This window comes from Dipteris shenzhenensis, chromosome 1 (genome assembly GCF_047967505.1).
Source record: "Dipteris shenzhenensis isolate YYH24624 ecotype China chromosome 1, Dip_SZ_1.0, whole genome shotgun sequence".
NCBI classification, from domain to species: domain Eukaryota; kingdom Viridiplantae; phylum Streptophyta; class Polypodiopsida; order Gleicheniales; family Dipteridaceae; genus Dipteris; species Dipteris shenzhenensis.
In genome coordinates this window covers 43,714,966-43,737,570 of record NC_141596.1, presented here as the reverse complement: position 1 = coordinate 43,737,570, position 22,605 = coordinate 43,714,966, and the positions used below count along the sequence as shown (strand labels likewise).

The window sequence follows — 22,605 nt, the reverse complement described above, 5'->3', positions numbered from 1 at the left end:
AGGAGGTTGTGAATGGAGAGAGAGAGAGAGAGAGAGAGAGGGAATGACAATAAAAACGAGGGGCCCGAAGTCTTGAATGCTCAGTGCCAAACTCGTCCCAAAGCCATTAGTGCACAAAACTCCCACTTGTTGACAGGAGCCAATCAAAGCATCAAAACTATTGTGGAAGCAAATTAATCCTAAAAGTTTCGAATTTCTGCTTTACAGAACGGGAACGATTGCTATGGCTATTGGAGGGCAAGCCAAAATATGACGAGTTTGTGGAATGACTCTAGTGTGATTAAGTAATGATTTGTGTAGACTCCATCATAATGAGCAATGGGCACACATAAGGATGAGTCTAATTGATAAAAGTCATGATTGTGTAGTACGTTACACTCCATAAAGCTAAAGAGAGTATTGAAGCGGAAGCAGGACGGTCGTCGAGAACAAGCTCTGCCGACCTTCCATCGAAAAGTATTCAAAGCAACAACAGGTCGGCATCCCACGAAGAAGCTTTGATTTCGATTGCTGCGGTTTTGGCATCGATGGCGTCGTTTCTTGAGCGCCTAGCTTCCTTTGCTCTCATTGGTGAGTGCCGTCGCCTGATTGCTGAACCTCCTCTGCCGATTTCCATTCACCGTTTCTGTGAAATCCTTTGTGCTTTTGCCGCTTTCTTGCTCTGGAACAATTCTATCAAGGAATTTGAGTTTTTTCCTTAGCCTAATCTGTTTAATTTTCCGGATCCTTCCTGAAATCCTGCTGAGTATCTTAGATCTTACTCTGGTCACGGGGATGTGCAGGGATTACCGTCGCTCCTCTTTTTGTCAAAGTCAATCCCAACTTGAACGTCGTTCTAACGGCGTGCCTGACTGTCTTTATTGGTTGTTATCGCTCAGTCAAGCCGGCTCCTCCGTCTGTAAGTGCGATTGCTGGCTAAATCCCTTTTTGCCAGCTAGAATGGGCATTTTATCTCCAGTTGAATGCCTTTTTGCCCGCTACAATGGGCATTTCATCTCAAGTTGAAATTTAATATATTATTGACATTGAATGATTAAATCATGGACAAGTACATCGTGGTAATTTTTACTTAACGGGTTTTCGTTTTTGCAGGAAACTATGTCTAAAGAACATGCAATGCGCTTCCCTTTTATTGGGAGCGCTGTGCTCCTTTCGCTCTTTTTGCTTTTCAAGTTCCTACCGAAGGACTTAATCAACACTGTGCTCACGCTGTACTTCTTCGCGTTAGGGATTCTTGCTTTGACGTAAGCCTTGCTATTTTTGTGTTATTGTTTTACGTCGTTCCCTCTTATGCGATCCTCTATTCCTGATCCTTTTTAGGACTCATATTTTGTGTTTATGGCACATGCAGAGCAACCATTTTGCCAGCTGCTGAGAAAGTTTTCCCCAAGCAGTTCACTGAGTGCTCCTTCCCGCTGAGTATCCCTTTTGTTCAGAGTATGTAAACACTTAATTGGCCAGCATGCAGCTCTCTTATGCATTGTGCCTTATTCTTTTTTTCAGGGTCAACAAGGCATTTTAAACCCTACAGCTTTGGTCTTCAAGTTCAGTGTGTTATATTTTGTTCAAAAAGTCTATTCTGTGCTTGTAACGTGATTTTTGGAGGATAAATTTTGGCAACGAGTTTACATAAAATGGAGCACTTGTGAAAATGATATATCTCATGTGGCACCTCTTCATTTGTTAACCGAAGGGCACATAAAGCACACGATTTAGGACAAATTAAACATAGACAGTCACAACTGCCACTGTAGGTATTACATTGGACAGACTAATAGTCATGAAATGATATATCCCATGTGGCACCTCTTGGTGTCTTAGAAAGCATAGCATTTAGGATAAAACTAAACACGATTGTCATTGTATGGTATTACATAGGACTCTCCCAAAACGCGAGGACTCGTCTTTGGGAGAGACGTTGAAAAGTGAGTGGAGCTGTAGTCCCTCTCATGAACAAATTCAGAAAGTGCAAAAACTCAAATATGTCTATGGCAAAGAGTTTAGAGTCGTAGATTTAAGCTGACTGTTGGGTGTGACCTCATCAATGTCACTAGTCGTTCTCTAAGCTCCTAGTCAAATGATCTAACATTGAATCCCCTTCAACATCTTATCAAGTTCTCTCTTTAAGAAAGAGAGCGTGGCCTCATTCCTTGTCTGATAAATATACTCCAAGGTATGAAGTCTTAGAGGAGCGGATAAGAGGTATGAGGAACCTATTTATATGTATGTATGGACACATGTAAGTATGTAAAAAAGAAGATTGGAAGGGATGGCAATATTCCACCTATGTAGTGGCCTTGGAACGCTCTCTTGCTACGTTTTGTTATCCTTGTAATGTTATTTGTTTTTGTACCAAAAGCTGTGCCTGTGGCTAGTCAAGCTTAACATGATTGTCATCTTGTCGTGTGTTTATGAATGCTATCCCTATAACCTCTGTGGCTAGTCAAGCTTAACATGATTGTCATCTTGTCGTGTGTTTATGAATGCTATCCCTATAACCTCTTTTACAAGGTTAGTGCTTAAGTGTGAATGGAAAACAAGTGGCATAAACTGTACTGTATCATATGAGAGGCTTCAACTATTTCGTTTTTAACAACCTTGTACCTAATATTTGGGCTAGTTGAAGTTTTTGGTAATGTCCCTTAGATTCCCTATAGTATTGAGATTCCCTTTCTTATGAAGTGTTTTCTATTGTCATGGATTGGACAGGTATACAGTTGACGTTATCAGAGCTCATAGCTGGAATACCAGCTACTTTTTTTTGCTTGTGGTATGTGGTGAAAAAGCATTGGTTGGCAAACAACGTCTTGGGGTTGGCCTTTTCAATACAGGTATTCGCACAAATGATCTTTGCATCATTACTTATATAATATCATGGTGTTACCGTCTATCTAATGTTTATGCTTGTCTTTTCAAACATTACCTCCCCAAAACTAGAAAGTAAAAAACTCTCTCTCTCTCTCTCTCTCTTTCTTTCTCTCTCTCTCTCTCTCCCCCCCCCTGTCCCCCTTCTCTACCACCTTTCCCTTCGACTTTTTTCTTGCTTGGCATTTGTTGACTGCTCTTGTTTGATTTGGTCTTGTATTTTTGTAAGTGATGCCAAACCTAGATGGTCCCGATTATTTGGGAGCTGCCTCAAATGTAGTGATCCTCTTGCTACCTTGGATCATTCACCTTTACAAGGCATTGTCCCTATGGGTGGAAATCTAGATTTGAATGCTTATATGGCTGAAACCTTTCTTTCATTGTTTTACTTCTAGGAGCACCATAAACTCTTGTAGAGCGAGATTTGATGTCCTAATTCATCCAATCCAACCTCCAATTTCATTGGAGCGTCTAAGGTAAAGTGTGTATTAGCACAGCGTCAAGGACCGCAAACACAACGGCTAGAGGGATTCTATTGAGTATGGGTGTATGAGTCTCCAAAACTTCTCAAATTAAAGATGCATTGGAGGTCAAGAAGGGGAAGAGTATGGGTTAAATCTTTCATGTATGTGAATTTAAGCGTCTCCATTATAATTTTCAGGTTCTTTAGTTGTTAAGGGTTTTTAGATTAGGTTAAAAGATATCCTTAAGAGGTCAATAATCCTTAAGGTAGCGATTCGCATGTTCAGAGGCATTAGAGTCCCTGGTAGGCATATGGTCCTCAAGAATATGGCATAGTTGTGCGAGTGTGAGAACAAAGTTATAGCAAAAGCAACAAGATACACGTTGCAATCAATCAAAGACGACTCTGTAAGGCTATTAAACATCATGTTTGTATCCCATGAGCCTTCTCCATCCTATGCTTATCCTCCACCACTTTATTTGCTCTTTTCTGCTTGCCTATGGCTTTTAACAACTCACAAATTGAGAAGTTGTGTTTGTTCTAGGCTTATGAAGCTATATAAAAGTAGTCTTTTCATGCTAAGGAGCCAAGTGTGTGCTAGCTGATCTAGGGCCCGTGGCCTGAAAGAACTGCCTGGTCATCTTGTAACCCTGCTGTACCCACCGAGATCTAGAGGAGCGGTAGAGTACTTAGCGTGTCTCACCTCTGTATCGTGAAGCTCCAAGCGAGTGCACTCATACCGGTCTGCTAACAACTGCGACTCTGAATCCTGCTCCTGAAGACGTTCAATGGAGGCCAAGTCCCGCCGCAAAGCCCTCTCTCTCTCCTGAAGAGTATGACGGTGGTGCATAGCATGGGTGCGAAGCTCCTCACTGCTCCGCTGAATCGGCTCAGCTGCCCACATGGCCCACCCGCTCTGCGGGAGGGACTCAGGCTGTTGCCAAATAGCTGTAATACTCTACTGTACCTCCTCCTCCAGGAGCAAAGCATTTGGAATGCGGACCCCTCTCTGCGGCAGGCCACGACAGGGCTGCTGTAGGTGAAGAACGATAGGGGAGTGGTCTGAGAGGTTAGTCCCTACTAGAATACCGGTGGCTCCACCCCTATGCATGGCTCATTCTCCGACATAGAATCTGTCTCTGCCCTTGCTGGGGTTGAGGGAGAGCCCCCTGCTCCTGCCTAGGGTGAGGAGGATCCCTACCCTAGCCTCATGTAGTCCCGAGCTAAGTGTCCCATCTGTCTGCATCAGAGGCATTGGCCTGGAAGCCCATAAACCTCAACTCTCTGATGTAGCTCGCCTCCATCCAAGATCTCTAGAAGGATCTCCTCAGGAAGCGTCTTGGGGGTGTTCACAATCACCTTGAGCGTAGGGACCCCATCATCTATGACCACTGTGGCTGCCGTGGTGAGTCGTGTCCATGTCCGCCACTGTGAAGCCATGGTACCAAGGGGAGAGGAAGACCAGATGACGACCAAGAAAGATAGGGCTCTGCTCCACAAGTGACAAGGTGGTCTCTGGGGAGCTCAGTTGGAGAAGGAAGACCCCTCTCCCATAGATGGTAACCTCTTGGATGTGGTTATCCCCTAGGGCTAAACTCGCCTGAAGCCAATCCCGAATCTGTCGCTTGGACGGGGTGAGCCCAACAATCCGGCCTACCAGGGTCCTATCTTGAATAGCCTCCATTGCACTTTGAACTTGTTGCTTATCCTCCGGAGAGAGCAAAACCTTAACAGTATTGGGAGTCGAAGGTGCTGCCATTTGAGCCCCTCTTGCCAGACCAAGGGTCACTGTCAAGGTTGATCTTCAGAAAAAAGCAATTAGCTCGCTGCTGCGTGAAAAGGAAGGCAGAACAAAGGGAGACCCTCCACTACAGCCGATGGGTCACAGCAAAGTGAAACAGGAGTTTTCACCGTGTATGCAACTGATGCACTCAGCCTTTTCTTTCTTGAGAAGAATACCTCAACTAGAGGTGTATTGCATTCACAACTCGTGCCAGTGTCAGGCTGTCAACTCAATGCAAAAACCACCAAAGTTGCTTAAGCATTCACTTACTATTGCCCCTTTTCTGGCTGCTGCAGAAAGCACTGAAAATACATCTGTTGTCCCCTTTTTCTATGCAAAGGCGTGCATCTTTTATACTCAGCAAATCTCTGATTTTCTGACAGTAAAATGACTGACAGATGGGTGGAATCTGATGGCAAAAACTGTCTCTGCAACTGTCTTTTTTTTTCTTTTTTTTCTATGACAGTAACTGGATGAGTAACCGACTGGTTACACTAACCAGACTAACTGGCTCTGGTCTGGTTAGTCTGGAACTGAGCTCTAACCAGAGTAACTGGACTGATCACAGTCTGGTTACACTAACCAAATTGGTCTGATTAGGTCAGGCTAACTGGACTAGGGTTAGGCTAACTGGGTACTGGCTCAACTAACCAATGTCAACTAACCAGGGTCAACCAAACCATGGTCAACTAACTGCAGTTACATTAACAGGATTACCCTAACCACAGTCAGCCACCTCAACTGACACGTGTCAGTCAAGGCCATGTCATCCACATGTGTGTGCCACGTCAGCCGATGACTTACACATCATCTATGTGCAGATTCCATGAATGGGGAAGATGGCGAAGCGATTGGCGGTGTTCTCTGCGTGACTTTATGGTTAGCCCTTTCGGAATGACTAACGCTATCCAGCGCCACAAGTCCTCGAAAAAAAACCCTTTGAGATTCGTCCGTCATATACCTGCGTAGCTTATCTTTACTGTCACGAGTCCCTTCAGCTCCCGTTGGGTGCCTGCCTGGAATCACAAGGTAACGTTGGAAGAGATAGTGAATCGAATGGCGGTCCTCTCTTTGTGGTTTTGCTTGCTGGTTCCTTCCAAACAACTAGCGCTTTTTTCAGCGCTACGGGTCTCGAATTCCTTTCCGTCAGTTGCTCAGGCATCCATCACGGCTTGCAATTCCATAGTAATCCTATGACTTCATTTGGGCCTTCGTCACGCTAAAAAAACTGAAGCTCTCTAAAACAACATGCTCTACAAAGCTGCAACGAAGCACGAAGAGGTGGTGGCGACTCTTACCACAGTCAAAAGCTCTCTCCTCAGGGCAGCTCCATCAACCTTTGCCATAGCTCCTATGCCATCCAACTTGGACTGTCTCCATCTACGCTAGCAGCTAGTACCAAGATCCAAAGCATGCTGCAGTATCTGCACTTCAAGCTCGCAAGTCAACGCAAGGCCACAAGCTGAACAACGAGCAACGGGCGGCCATTGTCCTCCACAACATCTCCAACTCAGCCGCGACTCAGCAACAAGGCAGCAAGCTGGACCAACCAAGACACGCACCATCTGTGATCGTCTTTCTTGCTGCTGTAACTGCAGCCAATGGTGAAGATCTGTGAGCTCCTCGTAGCTGCACTCAGCCAGTTGCCTTGCTACCTTTGTATCCTCCTGGATGAGCCCTGAAGGGCTCCCTTTTATGTGGCCCAAAAGACCATGAAATACCCTACCAGTCAGCCTCTAAATCAGCTGACTTTTCCAGACCCACTAGCGTCCTGAGATCTTACCTGGTTGGCTGCCTTTTGACCTGGCCATTGGTCCAGGCACCGTACCATCCCAATCAGACTATTTTCCCTGGCCAATCCTCCATGTCTTCTCCACGCATGTCTGCCCAGCCTTCCAGCGTATTTTTGGGCCAAGATGTTGGAAACTTACTTTGCACACAATAAGACTCATTATCATAGTGCTTTTTTCAATGAATCAAAGTTTGTATAATTGAAATGCTCATCCCTCTTATGCCATAGTTTATTCAGAAAAGATCGGCTGTGCCTTGCTGAGATGCCACATAGCTTTATGACTTGTCTTTGACGGAAATCAATTTGAGGTCTGGGTATAGATGTGAGAAATACATTTTTTTTTTCTCTCTTCTCCTATCTCGCTCTCTCTGTTGGTGTCCCCCCCCCCCCCCCCCCAAAAAAAAAAATAAAAACCCCTTTTCCCTACAGCTGCTTGGTCTCTCTCTTGCATGTGGTTGGTATTTACTACGTTTGACAAGGACTGAAGTTGTTTTCCTCCTTTGATGTTGGGTCTACTTTCAGGGGATAGAGATGCTTTCGTTGGGCTCTTTCAAGATTGGTGCAATCCTTTTGGTAAGGCTTTTGGTAAATTCATTCTTACGGGCTAGCGGGAATAGAAATTAATCCTTAGCAAGGTAGTTTAAACGGTTGTGAAGACTTCTAATCTGTTCCCGTAATTGTCAACTTTTGAGTGGATGTTTATGTGGAGTACTACTAGCTCATGCAGCACAGCATGCTATAACAATAAGATATATTTTCTTTTTTAAATTACAGAGGTTTCACAATGTTTCTAGAAAATTTGACCATGTCTTGGAGCATTCTTTCCGGTAATTGTGAAGATTAATGACCAAATGTTCTACATGTAAGCATAACTGCGCTCAGATGTTTGTATCTCATGATTTGGGATGGAGTGGGAGTAAGTCCTCAGACACTATTAAACACTGAAATTTTGGTCCAGGCTCATCATACCATTTGTTTCTTTAATTCTGCTCAATCACAATCTCCATGTGTTGTTGAGAAGCGAAATCTATTATGGCAAGAGCACGGTCCCAGGCAAAATTCTTGCATGAAAAAACACGTAAATGGTTGTTTGTTATGTAGCTATATAGGCTAAGTTTACCTATAGCAAAGGCAATGCTGTTTTGCCCTTTGGATGGAGGAATATAAAAAGTAATAGTTTAATGTCCAGCATAGTGTTGCATAAGAAATCAATGAGCACGGCAATGACGTGCAACAATCATGTTCAAGACATTAAAGTTTGTTTGCTCTAACATGCATCATCAGATCCGAGTATCTTGAGGACAGAGGAGTCTCACATGCACTGAGGATCGCCATTGAACAAATGCGGGTTTTGTCCCATCAGCTGAGGGTTGAGACGGGGAAGTGCAGTAAGTATACCCAGAGAGTAGCGGATTTGTATGCTATGCACATTGGGGGGGTTGAGATAGAGGAATATTTTCTTTGTGCCTACCCAGCCTACTAGGAGATTCGAGGGCAATACCTCTATCTCTATCAGGAGGTGAGCGGCTTTGGCCCACTCTCAACTGATCAATTGCCATGACCAGGTCTGCATTGGGCTCTACTAATTTGAGATGCACATGGAGACACTACTACTACAGATTAGAGAGTAGCACGAGGCGACCGGATCACATGATATAGATACAGAGGCTGATCGAGTACAGAGATGCGCCACATACTTATATGCATTTGAGCCAGCTCCAAGGTACAACTGAGTGGAGGAGAAGCAGCTCGTTGATATGAGAGATGTGTGGATCACTCTATTGAGGTTTGGCCTATCACAGCTTTCTTCAGAGGAAACCGCCAGAGACGAGGAATCACTTTGGACATAGCTCAGCGGGTTCAGAGATTGAGGAGACCGCGCCTCCCACCACAGTGCGAGACAGCCCCATAGGCGCAGAGTCGAGATATATTTACCACTCACTGGAGAGCCACCTTGAGTTCATCAGATCATCATAGTTTAGTACCTAGCAAGGGTCCTAGCGTAGTACTCTTTCCTAGAGGCCCGTGAGGCCTCTCGCGGACATTAAGACCTCTCTCTCTCTCTCTCTCTCTCTCTCTCTCATTGAGGAGGCGAAGTTGAGATGTCAGAAAGTCTACACTTGCTTTGTAGACTTTCGGAAGGCCTTCGATACTATTTCATGTTCTCGCTTGATAAGGAGATTACAGGAGTTACAGCTCCCAGAGGTCATGATCTGGGGGGTAATGAGCCTATATGAGTCCGTCAGAGGGAGAATACGTGCCCCAGGAGGTCTATCGGGTTGGATTGAGAACCTTATCAGAGTGAAGCAAGGTTGCCTCCTTTCACCGACTCTTTTGGGGCTATATATCGATGAGATTACATCCTTTGTAGACCGCCTAGGAGGAGAGAGTTTATTTCTGAATGACTTAATGGTACAGATGTTGCTGTACGCAAATGACATAGTCCTTATATCATCCTCATCAGAGGGATTGAAGTAACATCTGGAGGCTTTGGGGGTGTTCTGTAGAAAGAGAGACTTGACAGTTAACCTTGGGAAGACCAAGGTTATGATCCTTCAACACCTCACGAGCAGTGCTTCATCGACATAGTTTCACTTATTGAGGTGAGCTAGTGGAGATAGTGCAGTCATACACGTATTTGGGGGCAATGTTCACAGGGTCAGTCCTCACGATGACCCATGCAGCTATAGCACGACTCATGTGAGGACGGGGTGCTCTAGCGCGACTAGAGAGGTAGTGCTTTCACACGCACTTCCAGGATCCCCCGACAAAGGGTTGGCTTTTTGACACTCTGGTGAGACCGACTGCCATGTATGCATCACCTTTATGAGGGAGTGACCTTTCAATGACATAGTGGAAGAGATTTGATAGGCTACACACTACACACTATAGGTGACTATGGGATCCATGATGATTCGGAGCAAGCCTTAAGTTGCCCATCAGATTATACCGGGAGAGTTCGCCATGATTCCTCTCCAAGTTGATGCCATCTTTCAGACAGGGACATTCCTCCACAGAGTTTGGGCCTTATCCCGGTGGATATTACCGAGACTAGCACTAGAGTCATCTAGACGACTAGCAGAGCGCGGTATTGATACGGCATGGTATGCACTAGTGTCCACATGGTTTGATAGCCACGGCATTTAGATGGATAAACTTCCTCCCTTTTAGTATAGCATGGATGCACCGCCCGAGCTGATCACACGAGATGAGATCAATCGTATCGTATGGTTGGACCTCCTCGAGCTCCATACGTCTCTGGCTTGGGGGAAAGACCAGAGCTCCCCACCAAGATCCAGTTCTACCATGACCACTTCTTGAGGATCTCGGAGTGGTCTCATAATCGGACCTCAATACCTCAGGATAGAAGATTCTCGCATGCACTGAGGATAGCCATTGGATAGTTACGAGTTTCGTCCCTTTGACGTACGGAGAGCTGTAGGCACACTCTGAGAGTTGAGGATATGTACACTATGCACGATGGGGGAGGTCGAGACAGAGGAGCATTTTCTATGTCTATCCAGTCTACTATGAGTCCCGAGATGGTACCACTGTCTCTTTCAGGATGGGCATGGCTTTGGTCCGCTTACATGGCTGATCCATTTTTTCGACCAGGTTTGCATTGGGCTCTACTTGATTGAGATGCGACGACACAGGTGCGACAGACCAGAGAGCTACCGTGGTTGATCCCATAGGATACTGAGGTCGACTGAGCATAGATACGTGTCAAAAAATTCTATGCATCTGAGTCAACTCTAGGGGAGGTTGAGGAGGAGGAGGAGCTAGATGAGATGAGGGCATCATGGGTTAGTAGTGAGAACCAGACGAGAGACGCACAGGCCGGCGTGGAGAGTGACCAAAGCACACACGATCGAGGTCCCTGGTGTATCTCAGGCCTCCTCAAAGACCACCAAAGACGAGGCGTCACCCTTGACGTAGCCCATCGGATATAGAGATCGGGGAGACCACGCCCTCTGCCACCTCGAGAGACAGTGCGACAGACACAGATACGAGCTCTTTGTGTCTCATCAGAGAGTGTCGGGATACATGGAACCTAGACATGCACTCGGAGCATTAGCTTTGAGCACTTGATGCTATTTTGATATTTTGCTGGTACTAGTTTAGCACTTTAGCACTCAGCAAGGGCCTTAGTGAGCCAACCTACAATGGCTTGTATGAGTTACTTTTGGTTTGTACTTTGTCTCATAGGCCTACGAGGCCGGCCTCCCGCAGGCGTTAATGCATCTCTCTCTCTCTCTCTCTGTGTCTCTCTCTCTTTATCGCTCACTCCCTTCTCTATTCCTCTTCCGTTGAAGGTTGTCGCATCTTGAAGGTCGTTTGATCGTCACTTTGCTCTAGCATTTCCAAGATCGTCGGTCCTTGCTAAAGGTCGTTGATCCTCGTTCCCGCTAAAGGTCGTCGCCTATGATCCTCTGATTGGTGCTCCCCGTTGAAGTTCATCGTCTTTGATCCTTTGATCGTTGCTCCTCGTTAATTTTTCGTTGACCTTCCACTTAGAACTTGCTTTAGCCATCGCCTCTCAGGCTCCACTCTCTCTCTTAGGTTGTCTCTCCCTTCGCCTCGGGTATCCGTTCGCTTAGGTCTGCTCTACTTAGGTCGTGTCTTAGGTCTTCACTCAGTTCGTTGTTGAATTCAGCCCCCTTTCACTTCCACTCCTTTTGTTGGTGTCCCCAGGGTTGAAACCCCAGCCCACCTCGGGGGTAGTCTCAACTAGGGGGTGCACATAGGGAGTTAGTCTTAGCTAGGCGATGCACTCAAATATGTTAAATATGGAGCAAACATGAATCCTCAAAGTCCCCTTTTCTTGCTTCTTCTCCTATAGCCTTGACTTCAACCGGCAAAATGTGTACTCTATAGTTGCAGCTGCGACACCCTCTCCCTATGCAAGGAGATACCACGAGAGCTAAGGTTGTAGATGGCATGTTTGGTGGCCTGAATCCAGGTGATCGAAGGGCCCAATACACAAGCAATAATCGATGAGGTAATGTAGACGTGCAAGGCCTCTTCTCCCACCTCCCAATTAGTGTTCAAACAGAAGTGCAAATCCTCACGAAGGAAACAATTGTAGAGGCGGGTACAAAGGCAAATTGACATTCGAGCTGAGATTAAGGAACATGAAGCCAAATGCAGCAATCACTAAAGATTAGGATAGGAAGGCTGTTAGAAATGACCCAAGAGAGGGTACGCACAGCGGAAGACTGATAGTAATGCCCAACAGCTAACACAGTGTGCGTGTGGGGTGTGGAATCACAAACTTCTTTACTTAATGTGCATAGAATAGATGTGCAGACTCATCAATAGACAATGAACCAACCAGATAGAGAAACCACCAAAATAATATATTTTCGTCCAAAGCTATGGACACAATACAAAAGAGATAGATTTAGAGTCCCACCAATGGTGTGGTCCTCTGATCTTACCACAAGGTAGTTCTCCTATCTGTTGGCTATCTCTAGACTCGAGCCTGCGTGCTCCACCTCGAACGTCTGTAGACTTTTCATCCAGAATGATCCTCTCCATCTTGCTGTCTAGAAACCAGCCTAGGTGGGCTGCCACTCAAGCTCAGTCGGAATTAGCCAAGGTCAAGCCTGCTAGAAAGGATGGAAGATGGCAGTATGTCCTGAGGACATGGCCCTCATCAAGGAATTTAAATCCAAACCAAAAGACCCTCAATCTTAAACTGATGTATGACTGCTTATTATCTTCATTTTCAGACTATAATGTAGGTATCTTATAATAATTGGAGTTGCTTTATGCACTCCTTGGGAGCTGCCTTGTGACCTTCTCATACTATGTAAGAATGACCGGATCAAAAAGAGGAAGAAGGGGATAGAATAAGAAGAGGCATGGTGTGCCTAGAGCATTGCCCTTTGTCGCTTGCCCTTTCTCATTGTAAGGTTCATCGTCTCAAGATCTTTAAGTTGGATCGGAGCAAGGGAAACGGAACCGATGAATAAGTTGGATGCTAGGTCGAGGTGACATTCATGAGGTTTCGAAAACTTGAGGTGATACTACCTCAAAGATTGTTACGAGCGAAGATGAAGACCAACGGAGAGAGGGAGGATGATAAGGAAGAGGAGATTGGAGCGAGAGGGAGAGGGAGGGAGTGATGGATAGGGAGGAGAGCAAAACCAAGATTGAAAGTTTTCGGGAGACCTGATGCCAGCAACCACTCTCCCCTGCTCAATGAAAAAAGAAACCACATGGCTGATCTCCGCTTTAGACACAAATCTTTCTCGTTGCTATAGCCTGCCCCTAGTGGGGCCGTGCTAACAAAGCAAAGACAAAAAGAAAAGAGAGTCTATTAGTGTTCATGGGATACCAACAGGTCTATGGGACATCAAAAATTCCAATTAATACATCCATTTAGGGGCATTCGTTTGTCTCTTCCATTACTTTCAGACAACTTTCACTTGGCTACTTTCACCTTTCTCCACACAGCCCCAAAGAAGGACAATTTGGAATTTGGGTGACATTTGAGGCTTCTAGTGAACATGCCACAATTTCACTCAATTTCAGCTCAATGATTGGGGCTTTTGGTTTTGCACTGCAATTTCAGGCATTTTTGGGGCTTTCAGTTAATTTGCCCTCTTTGGATGCAATTTCCTTGAAGAAATTGGGGCTTTTGGCATTCGGATGCAATTTGGCAGTTGAAAGACCATTTTGGGAGATTTGCAAGCAGTTTTGGACTCAGCGTGAGTCAAATTGCACAAATTGCAGGCTTTTGTCACTTTTTGCAGATATTCTTTGCAGATTTTTGGGCATTGCAGAGCATTGTGGTGCATTTCAAGTCTTTGATAGGCTGTGACAGTAATTGTCATTGTGGGCAGAATGTTTTGGTAGACTCTGGTTGTGCTGCATTTTACATCCCAGGAAGGGATTTTACTTGTCTAGTTTGCTGCGTTTTTTTGAGTTTCTGGCAGAAATGGCTCGGAAGAACCCCAATGAGGTGTTTGGAGTCCTCACACAGGAGGATAAGTTGGATGGCACCAACTACTCCTTGTGGAGTTTTATGGTTCGCAACATCTTGGTTGGCAAACATCTCTGGGATTATGTCAATGGAGATGGGAATCTGTGGCTACACTTGTCACTCCTACAGTTGTAGGCAGAGGTAGAGGTCAAAATGCAACACAAGTAATTGGAGTAGCTGCTACTCCAGTGGCTCCCACAACAGAGCAGGAAAGATGGGATTCTAGGGATGCACAAGCTCTTTCTGTGATTTTTCTTTCTGTCAAGATGTTCATTATTCCTCACATTCGGTCATGCAAGACCTCAAAAGCAGCTTGGGAGATTTTAGAGAGCATGTTTGCAGCAACAAATGATGCCAGAGTTTCCTTCCTGAAGAGAGAGCTATCTCATACGCATATGGATTAGGGAGATTCCATGAATGCTCACCTCACAAAACTTCAGGATTTGAGGGAACAGTTATTGACTATAGATGAAGTTATTCCGGATTCAGAGATGAGTACCACCACTCTGAATTTTCTTCCCGAGTCTTATCTCGGTTTCCACACCTCGCTGATTTGTCACTTAGGGGGGGCAACAATACTCTCTCTTTTCACGAGTTGGTAAGACTTTTGTTGCAGGAAGAGCAAACAAGAAGAAATATGGCAACACGGGCTGGCGAGCATGCCATGCTTTCTAAGTTCAAGCCCAAAGGAAAAGGGCAGCAAAAGCAACATGCCAACCAGCTCGCACATCAGCATAAAGCTGATTTGGGATAGCCCTCAAAAGCAGCTTGGGAGATTTTAGAGAGCATGTTTGCAGCAAGAAATGATGCCAGAGTTTCCTTCCTGAAGAGAGAGCTATCTTATACGCATATCGATGAGGGAGATTCCATGAATGCTCACCTCACAAAACTTTAGGATTTGAGGGAACAACTGCTGAATATAGATGAAGTTATTCCGGATTCAGAGATGATTTCCACCACTTTGAATTCTCTTCCCGAGTCTTATCTTGGTTTCCACACCTCGCTGAATTTGTCACTGGGGGGGGGGGGGGGCAGCAATCCTCTCTCTTTTCACGAGTTGGTAGGACTTCTGTTGCAGGAAGAGTAGACAAGAAGAAATATGGCAACACGGGCTGGTGAGCATGCCATGCTTTCTAAGTTCAAGCCCAAAGGAAAAGGGCAGCAAAAGCAACATTCCAATCAGCCTGCACATCAGCATAAAGCTGATTCAGGACAGCCCTCTTATAAGGCTAAAGGAGATGCAGATAAGCCTAAGAAGAAGCACCTTTGTCACTATTGCAAGAAGCCAGGTCATTACATTGGTGAATGCAAGAAGCGCATAGCTAAAGAAAATAAAAGGGATTCAGGTATGGCTATCTCAATGCATTAGCTCCTAATGCACATGATGGAGGGGATGTTATAGCCAACTTTGTGGAAGAGCACTATGCCTTTGTCTTGCATTTCAGATATTCCAGTGGATAGTTCAGATACTACAGCCACTCTTCAGGATGACCCATATGCTTTCTTGACTTGCAGTTATGACACTTCAAAGGATGCATGCTCTCTTAGTGTCAATGAGACACTGAACACTTGGTATTTTGATAGTGTGCAAATTATGTTTTGAATCGGGCTTCCACAAAGGCTTTGAAGACAATCACTTCCGATGAGGCATGGCATGGGAGAAAGCCTTCAGTGGGTCACTTCAGAGTTTTGGTTATGTTGCATATCCCCACATGCCTGTGGAGTTTCGACATAAGTTGTCAGATAAGGCAATAGTGTATTTTTGTTGGGTATAGTACACAAAGCAAAGGCTATCGTCTCTACAATCCTGCTTCTCGCAAGATTTTTGTGAGTAGAGATGTTATTTTTTCAGAGAATTCAGCACATACACATGCTGAATTTACTATTCCAGCTTCTTCAGATGATGTTTTCAAGGGGATGCTTCCTATAGCATTTGGTTCCCCAGCTGAGGCTCATGCTGAAAATCAGAATTTACAGCAACCTCCTCCCGATCCACATGCCCCGATTCAGCCACGTGCTGATTTTGTACCTCCACAGGGTGTGGATGAAGTTGTCAGGCAAGAGATTCAAGAGATACATGCAGCCAAAACAGTTCTGAATTGGTTGCTACAGACCCTCAGGGAGAGTAGGCTTGATGCACATTTGCCTGGCAGGACTTGTAGTAAGGCACGCAGGGGGGGCTCTTTCTGTTGAGACAGCTTATGCAGGTACTCTTCTTGATGAAGAAGAGCCTGACTCTTTTGAAGAAGCAAGGATAATGTGCATTGGATACATGCCATGCACAATGAATTGCAGTCCATTGGATTTTGTGGACTTGCCACTTGGGAAGCATGCCATTGGTACCAAATGGGTTTTCAAAGTGAAAAGGAAGCCAGATGGGTCCATTGATAGGTACAAGGCAAGGCTGGTTGCCAAAGGCTATGCACAGAAGAAGAGCTTAGATTATGAGGAGACTTTTGCTCCTACATCCCGAATGATCACCATAAGGTTAGTTATTGCCATGGCTGCAAATTTTGTTTGGAATGTCCATCAGTTGGACATAAAAACAGCTTTCCTTAATGGGGATTTGTAGAGGTTTATGTGAAATAACCTTCTGGATTTGAACTTTCTAGCAATGCACTTCAAGTTTGCAAGCTGAATAAAGCTTTATATGGGATGAAACAAGCCCCATGTACATGATATGCCAAAATTGGTGCATTCCTGGCAAGTAAGGGGCTACATAATAGTCCCACGGAAAGCACCCTCTACATCAAGAAGGATGGGGGGGATATTTTTAGATGACATGTTGCTGATAGCGTCAAATGAGGAAATAATTGTAGATTTCAAAGCTGAGTTGAAAGCTGAATTTGACATGACAGATTTGGGCATGTTTGGGGATTCAGTTTATACAAGACAAGTGTGGCATTGTTATGTCTCAATCCAAGTATGTGCAAAAGCTCTTGGATAGGTTTAACATGCATGATTGTAAGCCTATAGCCACTCCCATGTAGCCGGGGCTGAAGCTTACTACGTATGATGCAGGTGAATCAGTCGATGTCACACTTTACAGCCAGGCTGTTGGATGCCTCATCTATTTGTGCAATACAAGGCCCGATATTCAGTATGCAGTATCTCAGGTGAGCAGGTATATGCACAGCCCATACACATTGGGAGGTTGTAAAACGCATCTTCCGTTATTTGCAAGGCACAAAGTCTTATGGCTTGATGTTTCCCGGGGGGTGACTTGCAGATGCATGCTTACAGTGATTCACATTGGGCTGGAGACTATGATACTAGGTAGTCCACTAGTGGTAATTGTTTCTTTTTGGGCAAAGCTTGCATTTCTTGGCTGAACAAGAAGCAATCTACAGTGGCTACTTTCTCATGTGAAGCTGAGTACAGGGCAGCTTTCACAGCGACAGTTGAATGTGTTTGGCTGCGTCATTTGTTTGCTGCTCTTTGTCTCTTATTGGAGGGTCCTTCTCCAATTCTCACTGATAGTCAGTAGCAATGGCAAAGAATCGTGTGTTTCATGCTCGCACGAAGCACATTGAGGTTCATTATCATTATGTTAGAGAGAAGTTGCATGCAACGGAGATCAATATGATGTATGGGTCAACACATGACAATGTTGCAGACATCTTCACCAAAGCACTTCCACGTGAGAAGTTTGAGGCATTTCGCAGTGCCCTAAACTTATCTCCTTTTGGTGATTGATCACTACCTTGTACACCACATTGGCACTGCAGGGGGGTGTTAGAATTATTATTATATTCTAGGCAGTGGCCAATGTATTGTAATAAGTAGGTTAGGGGTACTTTTCCCTCATTGAGGTTTTTCTCCCTAACCACAGTCCAATCCCTAACTACGGTTAGTGGATAGGATAAGGGTTTTGTCACTTAATTCACTCTCACTTGTACTTCAGTTCTTCTATTCAGTTATTCAGCTCTCACTCTTGCTCTCTACTCTCCCTTGTTCTCACAGATTTGAATGCCATGACTCTCATCTTTGTAGACAATTGCAAGACAATGGTTGGGTCTCACAGCACCAAAAATGTAGCTAATTACAGTAAGGGCATTGGTTACAGAACTTAGGAAAGAAAGTGCATCCTATGCATTGCAATTGATTGAGCCTTTTAGCTACCTCTGAGATGCTAAAGATGCCATAATCTTGGAGCCTGGTAGCAATGTTATGAGAATACACCTCGATTCAGGCTCTAGGAGCATACATCCCATTCTGGTATTATCAGTGCAGCATCTAGACGCCAGGCCGTCTCATGCCGTCCACGGAGAGGACTCATGGACACTAGCCCGACCCAGTAGGGGTTTTGAACGACCAGCAGCCCTACAACTGACCCACCCTGGTCTATAAAACCGACCAGGTCGGAGGCCCTTGCAGGCATTTGCCTGGCCATGTGGCAGGCTGCCACTGGCCCAGGCAATTCTGCCTATACCCCGACCTGTTCCAGGGCTTCTTTCAGCTCCAAACTCTTCTCCAAACAAGCGCACATTCAGCTTCACTGTTCCTCCTGACAGGCCATGTTGCAGCCCTGTACAAGCCCTGAAAACAGTCTGTACTGATCCTGCAGAGTGCAGTACATTGCCGACATCAGCATTTTTGTCATCGCCTTGCTTCCAGGCTGTATTCCCTTCGCAATCATGCTCCATCCAACCTCTGATAGACACGTGGCACATCTGTACCCCTGCTGGCCATCATGGCGGCCCAAACTGCCAGATAAGTCTTATTGTGTGCTGCCCATGTGACAGCCCCATCCTTTCATGTTTTGTTATGTGTATGCTTCCCACATGGCAGCCAAGGTGCTGCCCATGTGGCAGCCATTCATTCCTTGGTTCGCCCTGCCCATGCTCTCCTTATATAGGGGCTTATAGATGGGGAGGTGACCATACCATTTCCAAGATGACCTCTCACCGAGACATCTTGGCCCAATCTCAACACGTCGATGAAGATGCTCCAGTAGCTCCTATGTCATAGCCCTCCGGACATTGCGGTGTCATAGGTCCATCTTTGGTAGCACCAGATGGCACCACCTCCTTTAGTCACGTACCCGTCTTTAAACTCAAGCAATCCAGACACCAACATCGTCCAACTATCCCCCTCATGATGGGCGAACAACTTGGAACTTCCAGGCTCAGGGGGTGTTTCAACCCGCCCTCCATCTGGCAAGGTTTGCAACCAAATACCGTACTTGAGAAATCAAATCCCAAGCTTAACTCCAGATTGCGTGGACATAAGCTTCCATGTGTACTATGATGTCCTCCTCTAGGTCACAACATCCATCTGACTCTGAATCCATAGGTCCTGTTGAAGAATCCTCCTCTGTATCCTAGCAATACCAGCCAAGCACCTAAGGGCTCCAAGCATTTAATGCTGTCCTTCACCTTCACAAAGGTTTTTGACTCCTCATCTGACCATCCCTCAATGTCAGACATCCTCATTGTAACATAGGCATTTGCATACTTAACCAAGAATTTACACAGAAGTGTTTAACTACGGAATCCAAAACTTCTTTACTTGTATCTTGACACTCTGTTACCACCCAATTCTATATAATTTCATGGCTTCAAGAATCCGTCAACTTCTTAGTGACTACGCCTCTACTCGAGCTTGATGCAGCTAAACATGTGTGTGCGCGAGCCGGTAAGTAGACAATGGTCCAAGAGAAAGATATATTTCCTTCCACAACAGGACACAATACAAAAGAGTCGTTCCACCAAACTGTCATCCTCTGTCCTCACCAAAAGTTGCCCTACTATTTCCTTGGCACTTCTAGATCCCTAAGCCCGCATGCTCCTTGCCGAGCTTCTGTAGACTTTAGTCTTTGTGCTGAGTCTGGTCCTTGCTTCCTTAACTGCCAGCCTAGGTGTGCAGTCCCTACCAAGCTATGCGCGGAGCTCTTCAGCCTCCAACTGACCTCCTGGATGTAGGTCCCATATGTGCTGGTCTGCTGCTCCAAATCTGCTGGATGACTTGCTGCTCTGGTGGATATGGAATGAGGCACCAAGGGACCCCTTTTATAGGGGCTGGTAGCCCCCCAAAACTGGCCGACCCAGTAGGGGTTTCCGCTGATCTAGCAGCCCTACCAACCGACCCACCCTAGTTTGTAAAACCGACCAGGTGGGCTCTCCATTTTGAGGACCTTGCAAGCCCCTGCCTGGCACGTGGCAGGCTGCCACTGCCACTGGCTCAGGCAATCGTCCCTATACCTCGACCTGTTCCAGGGCTTATTCTGGCCTTAAACTCTTCTCCAGACAGACACACATTCAGCTCTGCTGTTTCGCCTCCTGTCAGGCCATGTTCCAGCTCTAGGGGACCTGGTATAGCCCCGTACAGGCCCTGAAATGAGTGCAGTGCAGATCCTGCAGAGTGCCGTACAGTTGCTGACATCGGCACTTCTGTCATCGCCTTGCTTCCAGCCAACCTTTGACAGACACGTGGCACATCTGTGGGTAAATCTTTGTGTGCCCTGATGACATGGAAGCCCATGTGCTGTCCATGCGACAGCCCCATCCTTTCATGTTTTGCTGTGTGTATGCTGCCCACATTGCAGCCAAGTGCCCATGTGGCCGCCACATCATTCCTTGGTTTATCGCCCCATGCACTCCTCATATGGGGGCTTACAGATGGGGAGGTGACCACACCATTTCCAACACCTAATCAAGCCCACATTGAGCTTAGGCTGCTCATGCCAACACGTGATACATGGCATATAGCATGACACAATAGGAACTACTTTCTGCACACTGAGTTTTCCATATTTGTTCCTCAGATCCATCAGTACTTTTTGGAGGTGTGATGATACCTATATTTTCCCCCATGGGGGTGTATTCTTATGTCCATTTTAAATTCTTGGTCTCATGGGCTCTCTTGGCCTTTCATATACATTAACAGACATTTCTTTATTTTGCTTTCTCCTGACCTTCCCTTCCACTACCCTATCCCCCTTGTTCCCTCTAGATTTACTCTTCCTTACATTGATGTAGAAGGCGGGATGTATACCATAAGGCTTGGTTCAAGAATGGAGCTAGCTTGATGGAGCAAGTATTTCATCATGCTCATTGGATAGAGCATGTCACGGGGGCGTGAAATTCTAAGTACTTTAATGTACTACAAGACTGTGATAACTTTGGTTTTAAAATTCCAAGCGTGGGCTTAATAATGTGTAATTAAACGCGGCATGGTGCCTAGTACATAAGTGTAATTAATCCTTAGGCCCAAAGGCATTCCAAGGAATTAAAAGAGTGGTTGTTGGAAAATGATGATGTGGCATTTTTAATGGGCCCCCTAGAGGACCATGTACCTTCAGTGGCCCCCCTAGAGTTTCAAGTGGCTCCAGTGCCTTCTACATGCTCCTTTGCCATTCTTGGACCTTCTAAACTTCACATGTGTGGTTTTCTCTCTCATCTTCTCCCTTTGTTGAGATTTTGGACTGGTTTTTTAGCCTTCTTCAGCTAAATTCCGTTTTTCTTCATAACTCCTTACCCGTTTGGATTCCTCGACTTTCGTTTGGCCCGATGGCTTCCCCTCTGCCTCCCCTTCGCAGTGATATGCTTTTCCCTCCGTGCGTTTGGTAGAACGGGCAGAGCTGAGCGCTTTTTTTGTTGGTCGAATTTGCAAAAGTGGCTTTTTCTGGACCTTTTTGCTTCTATAGCCTCTTGGGCCTCTCCTCTTGCAAAGCTACAGCTTTCTGTTGAATTTCGAGTGGTCCCACGCACTGGTTGACTGGTTTTTCTCAGTTTTGGAGGACTTTCCGATGATGAAACTTGTCCAAAACCTTCTCAATGCATTCCTCTCTGAAGCATGCTTCTTTTGAGCCTAAGAACTCCCATTTCTTCGCGACAAAAGTGCTTCTTTTCACATTTTTTAGTGGAATTCTTGCTGGTCGGCTCTTGTAAATTCTCTTTCTTCATGCCTTTGCACTTCTTTTTGGTTGAGAATGCAATCGAGCATTGGCTACTATGTCCTCTTGGCAATTGAGGACTTGGTTTGAGTTTTCAAGGCTTGGTGAGTTGTGATTTTGCTGTTGCAATTTCTTTTTGCCATAAGCTATTGGTTGGCCTCGTGTGTCGCCTCTTTCTTGGTTCACAGGTGCTTAGGCAGTGCTACATGAGTCATTCTTCGGTTGGGTACTTTGTTGATTTTATTTTGGAGTTTTGAAAAGCTTTGTGAATGCCATCTGGAAACCACCCAAAGAGAGTGCAGCTGGGGTGCAGTGTGATTGCATTTGGACAGCCAATGGAATTGCACTCGGAAAAGAGAATGCCTTTGGGGTTGAGCCTATGGGTTAAGTGCACTTATGTGATGGTGTTCTATGCTTGAAAGCCTTGCGAAGGCTCAGTGAATTGGGGTTGTGTGCTGAGTTGCAGGGAAGATCTCCCAGATGCAACTTGTAATCATTTCACTGTGAAATATAAAGAAATACTGAAAGGGGCGCCATGGTGTTTGGGGCCAATCGGGTGCACTTGTCTATGTTTGTTGAGCAGGGGCATTCTAGCCTCCTTCCTTTTTTTAGTGGTTTTGTTTGTGAACAAATGGGTAAATGCCAAATGGTGATCATGCAATGGTTAATGGTTGTGATATATGCTTTGTGAGCTGTAAATAAGTGCTGAAGTGATTAAAGGTTTAGTTCCACTGCCTTTTGAGTGATTAGAGGCCGGTTTCATTGGTTCCATTTGCCGGGATACCACACTCTTTTTGAAGAGGTGGGCCTCGGT

At 45.5% G+C, this 22,605-nt stretch overlaps 1 protein-coding gene across 1 annotated transcript in view; it reads left to right on the top strand.

The window, feature by feature from the left end:
• Window positions 1-303: 303 nt before the first annotated feature.
• Window positions 304-22,605, top strand: part of LOC147905894 (signal peptide peptidase) — a 65,692-nt gene continuing 43,390 nt past the window's right edge. The window contains exons 1-6 of the mRNA XM_087382198.1: window positions 304-570; window positions 783-898; window positions 1,093-1,244; window positions 1,352-1,437; window positions 2,710-2,831; window positions 7,426-7,476. Coding sequence (XP_087238324.1) covers window positions 528-570; window positions 783-898; window positions 1,093-1,244; window positions 1,352-1,437; window positions 2,710-2,831; window positions 7,426-7,476 — 570 coding nt within the window. The 5' untranslated portion in view covers window positions 304-527. The remainder of the gene's footprint in view (window positions 571-782; window positions 899-1,092; window positions 1,245-1,351; window positions 1,438-2,709; window positions 2,832-7,425; window positions 7,477-22,605) is intronic.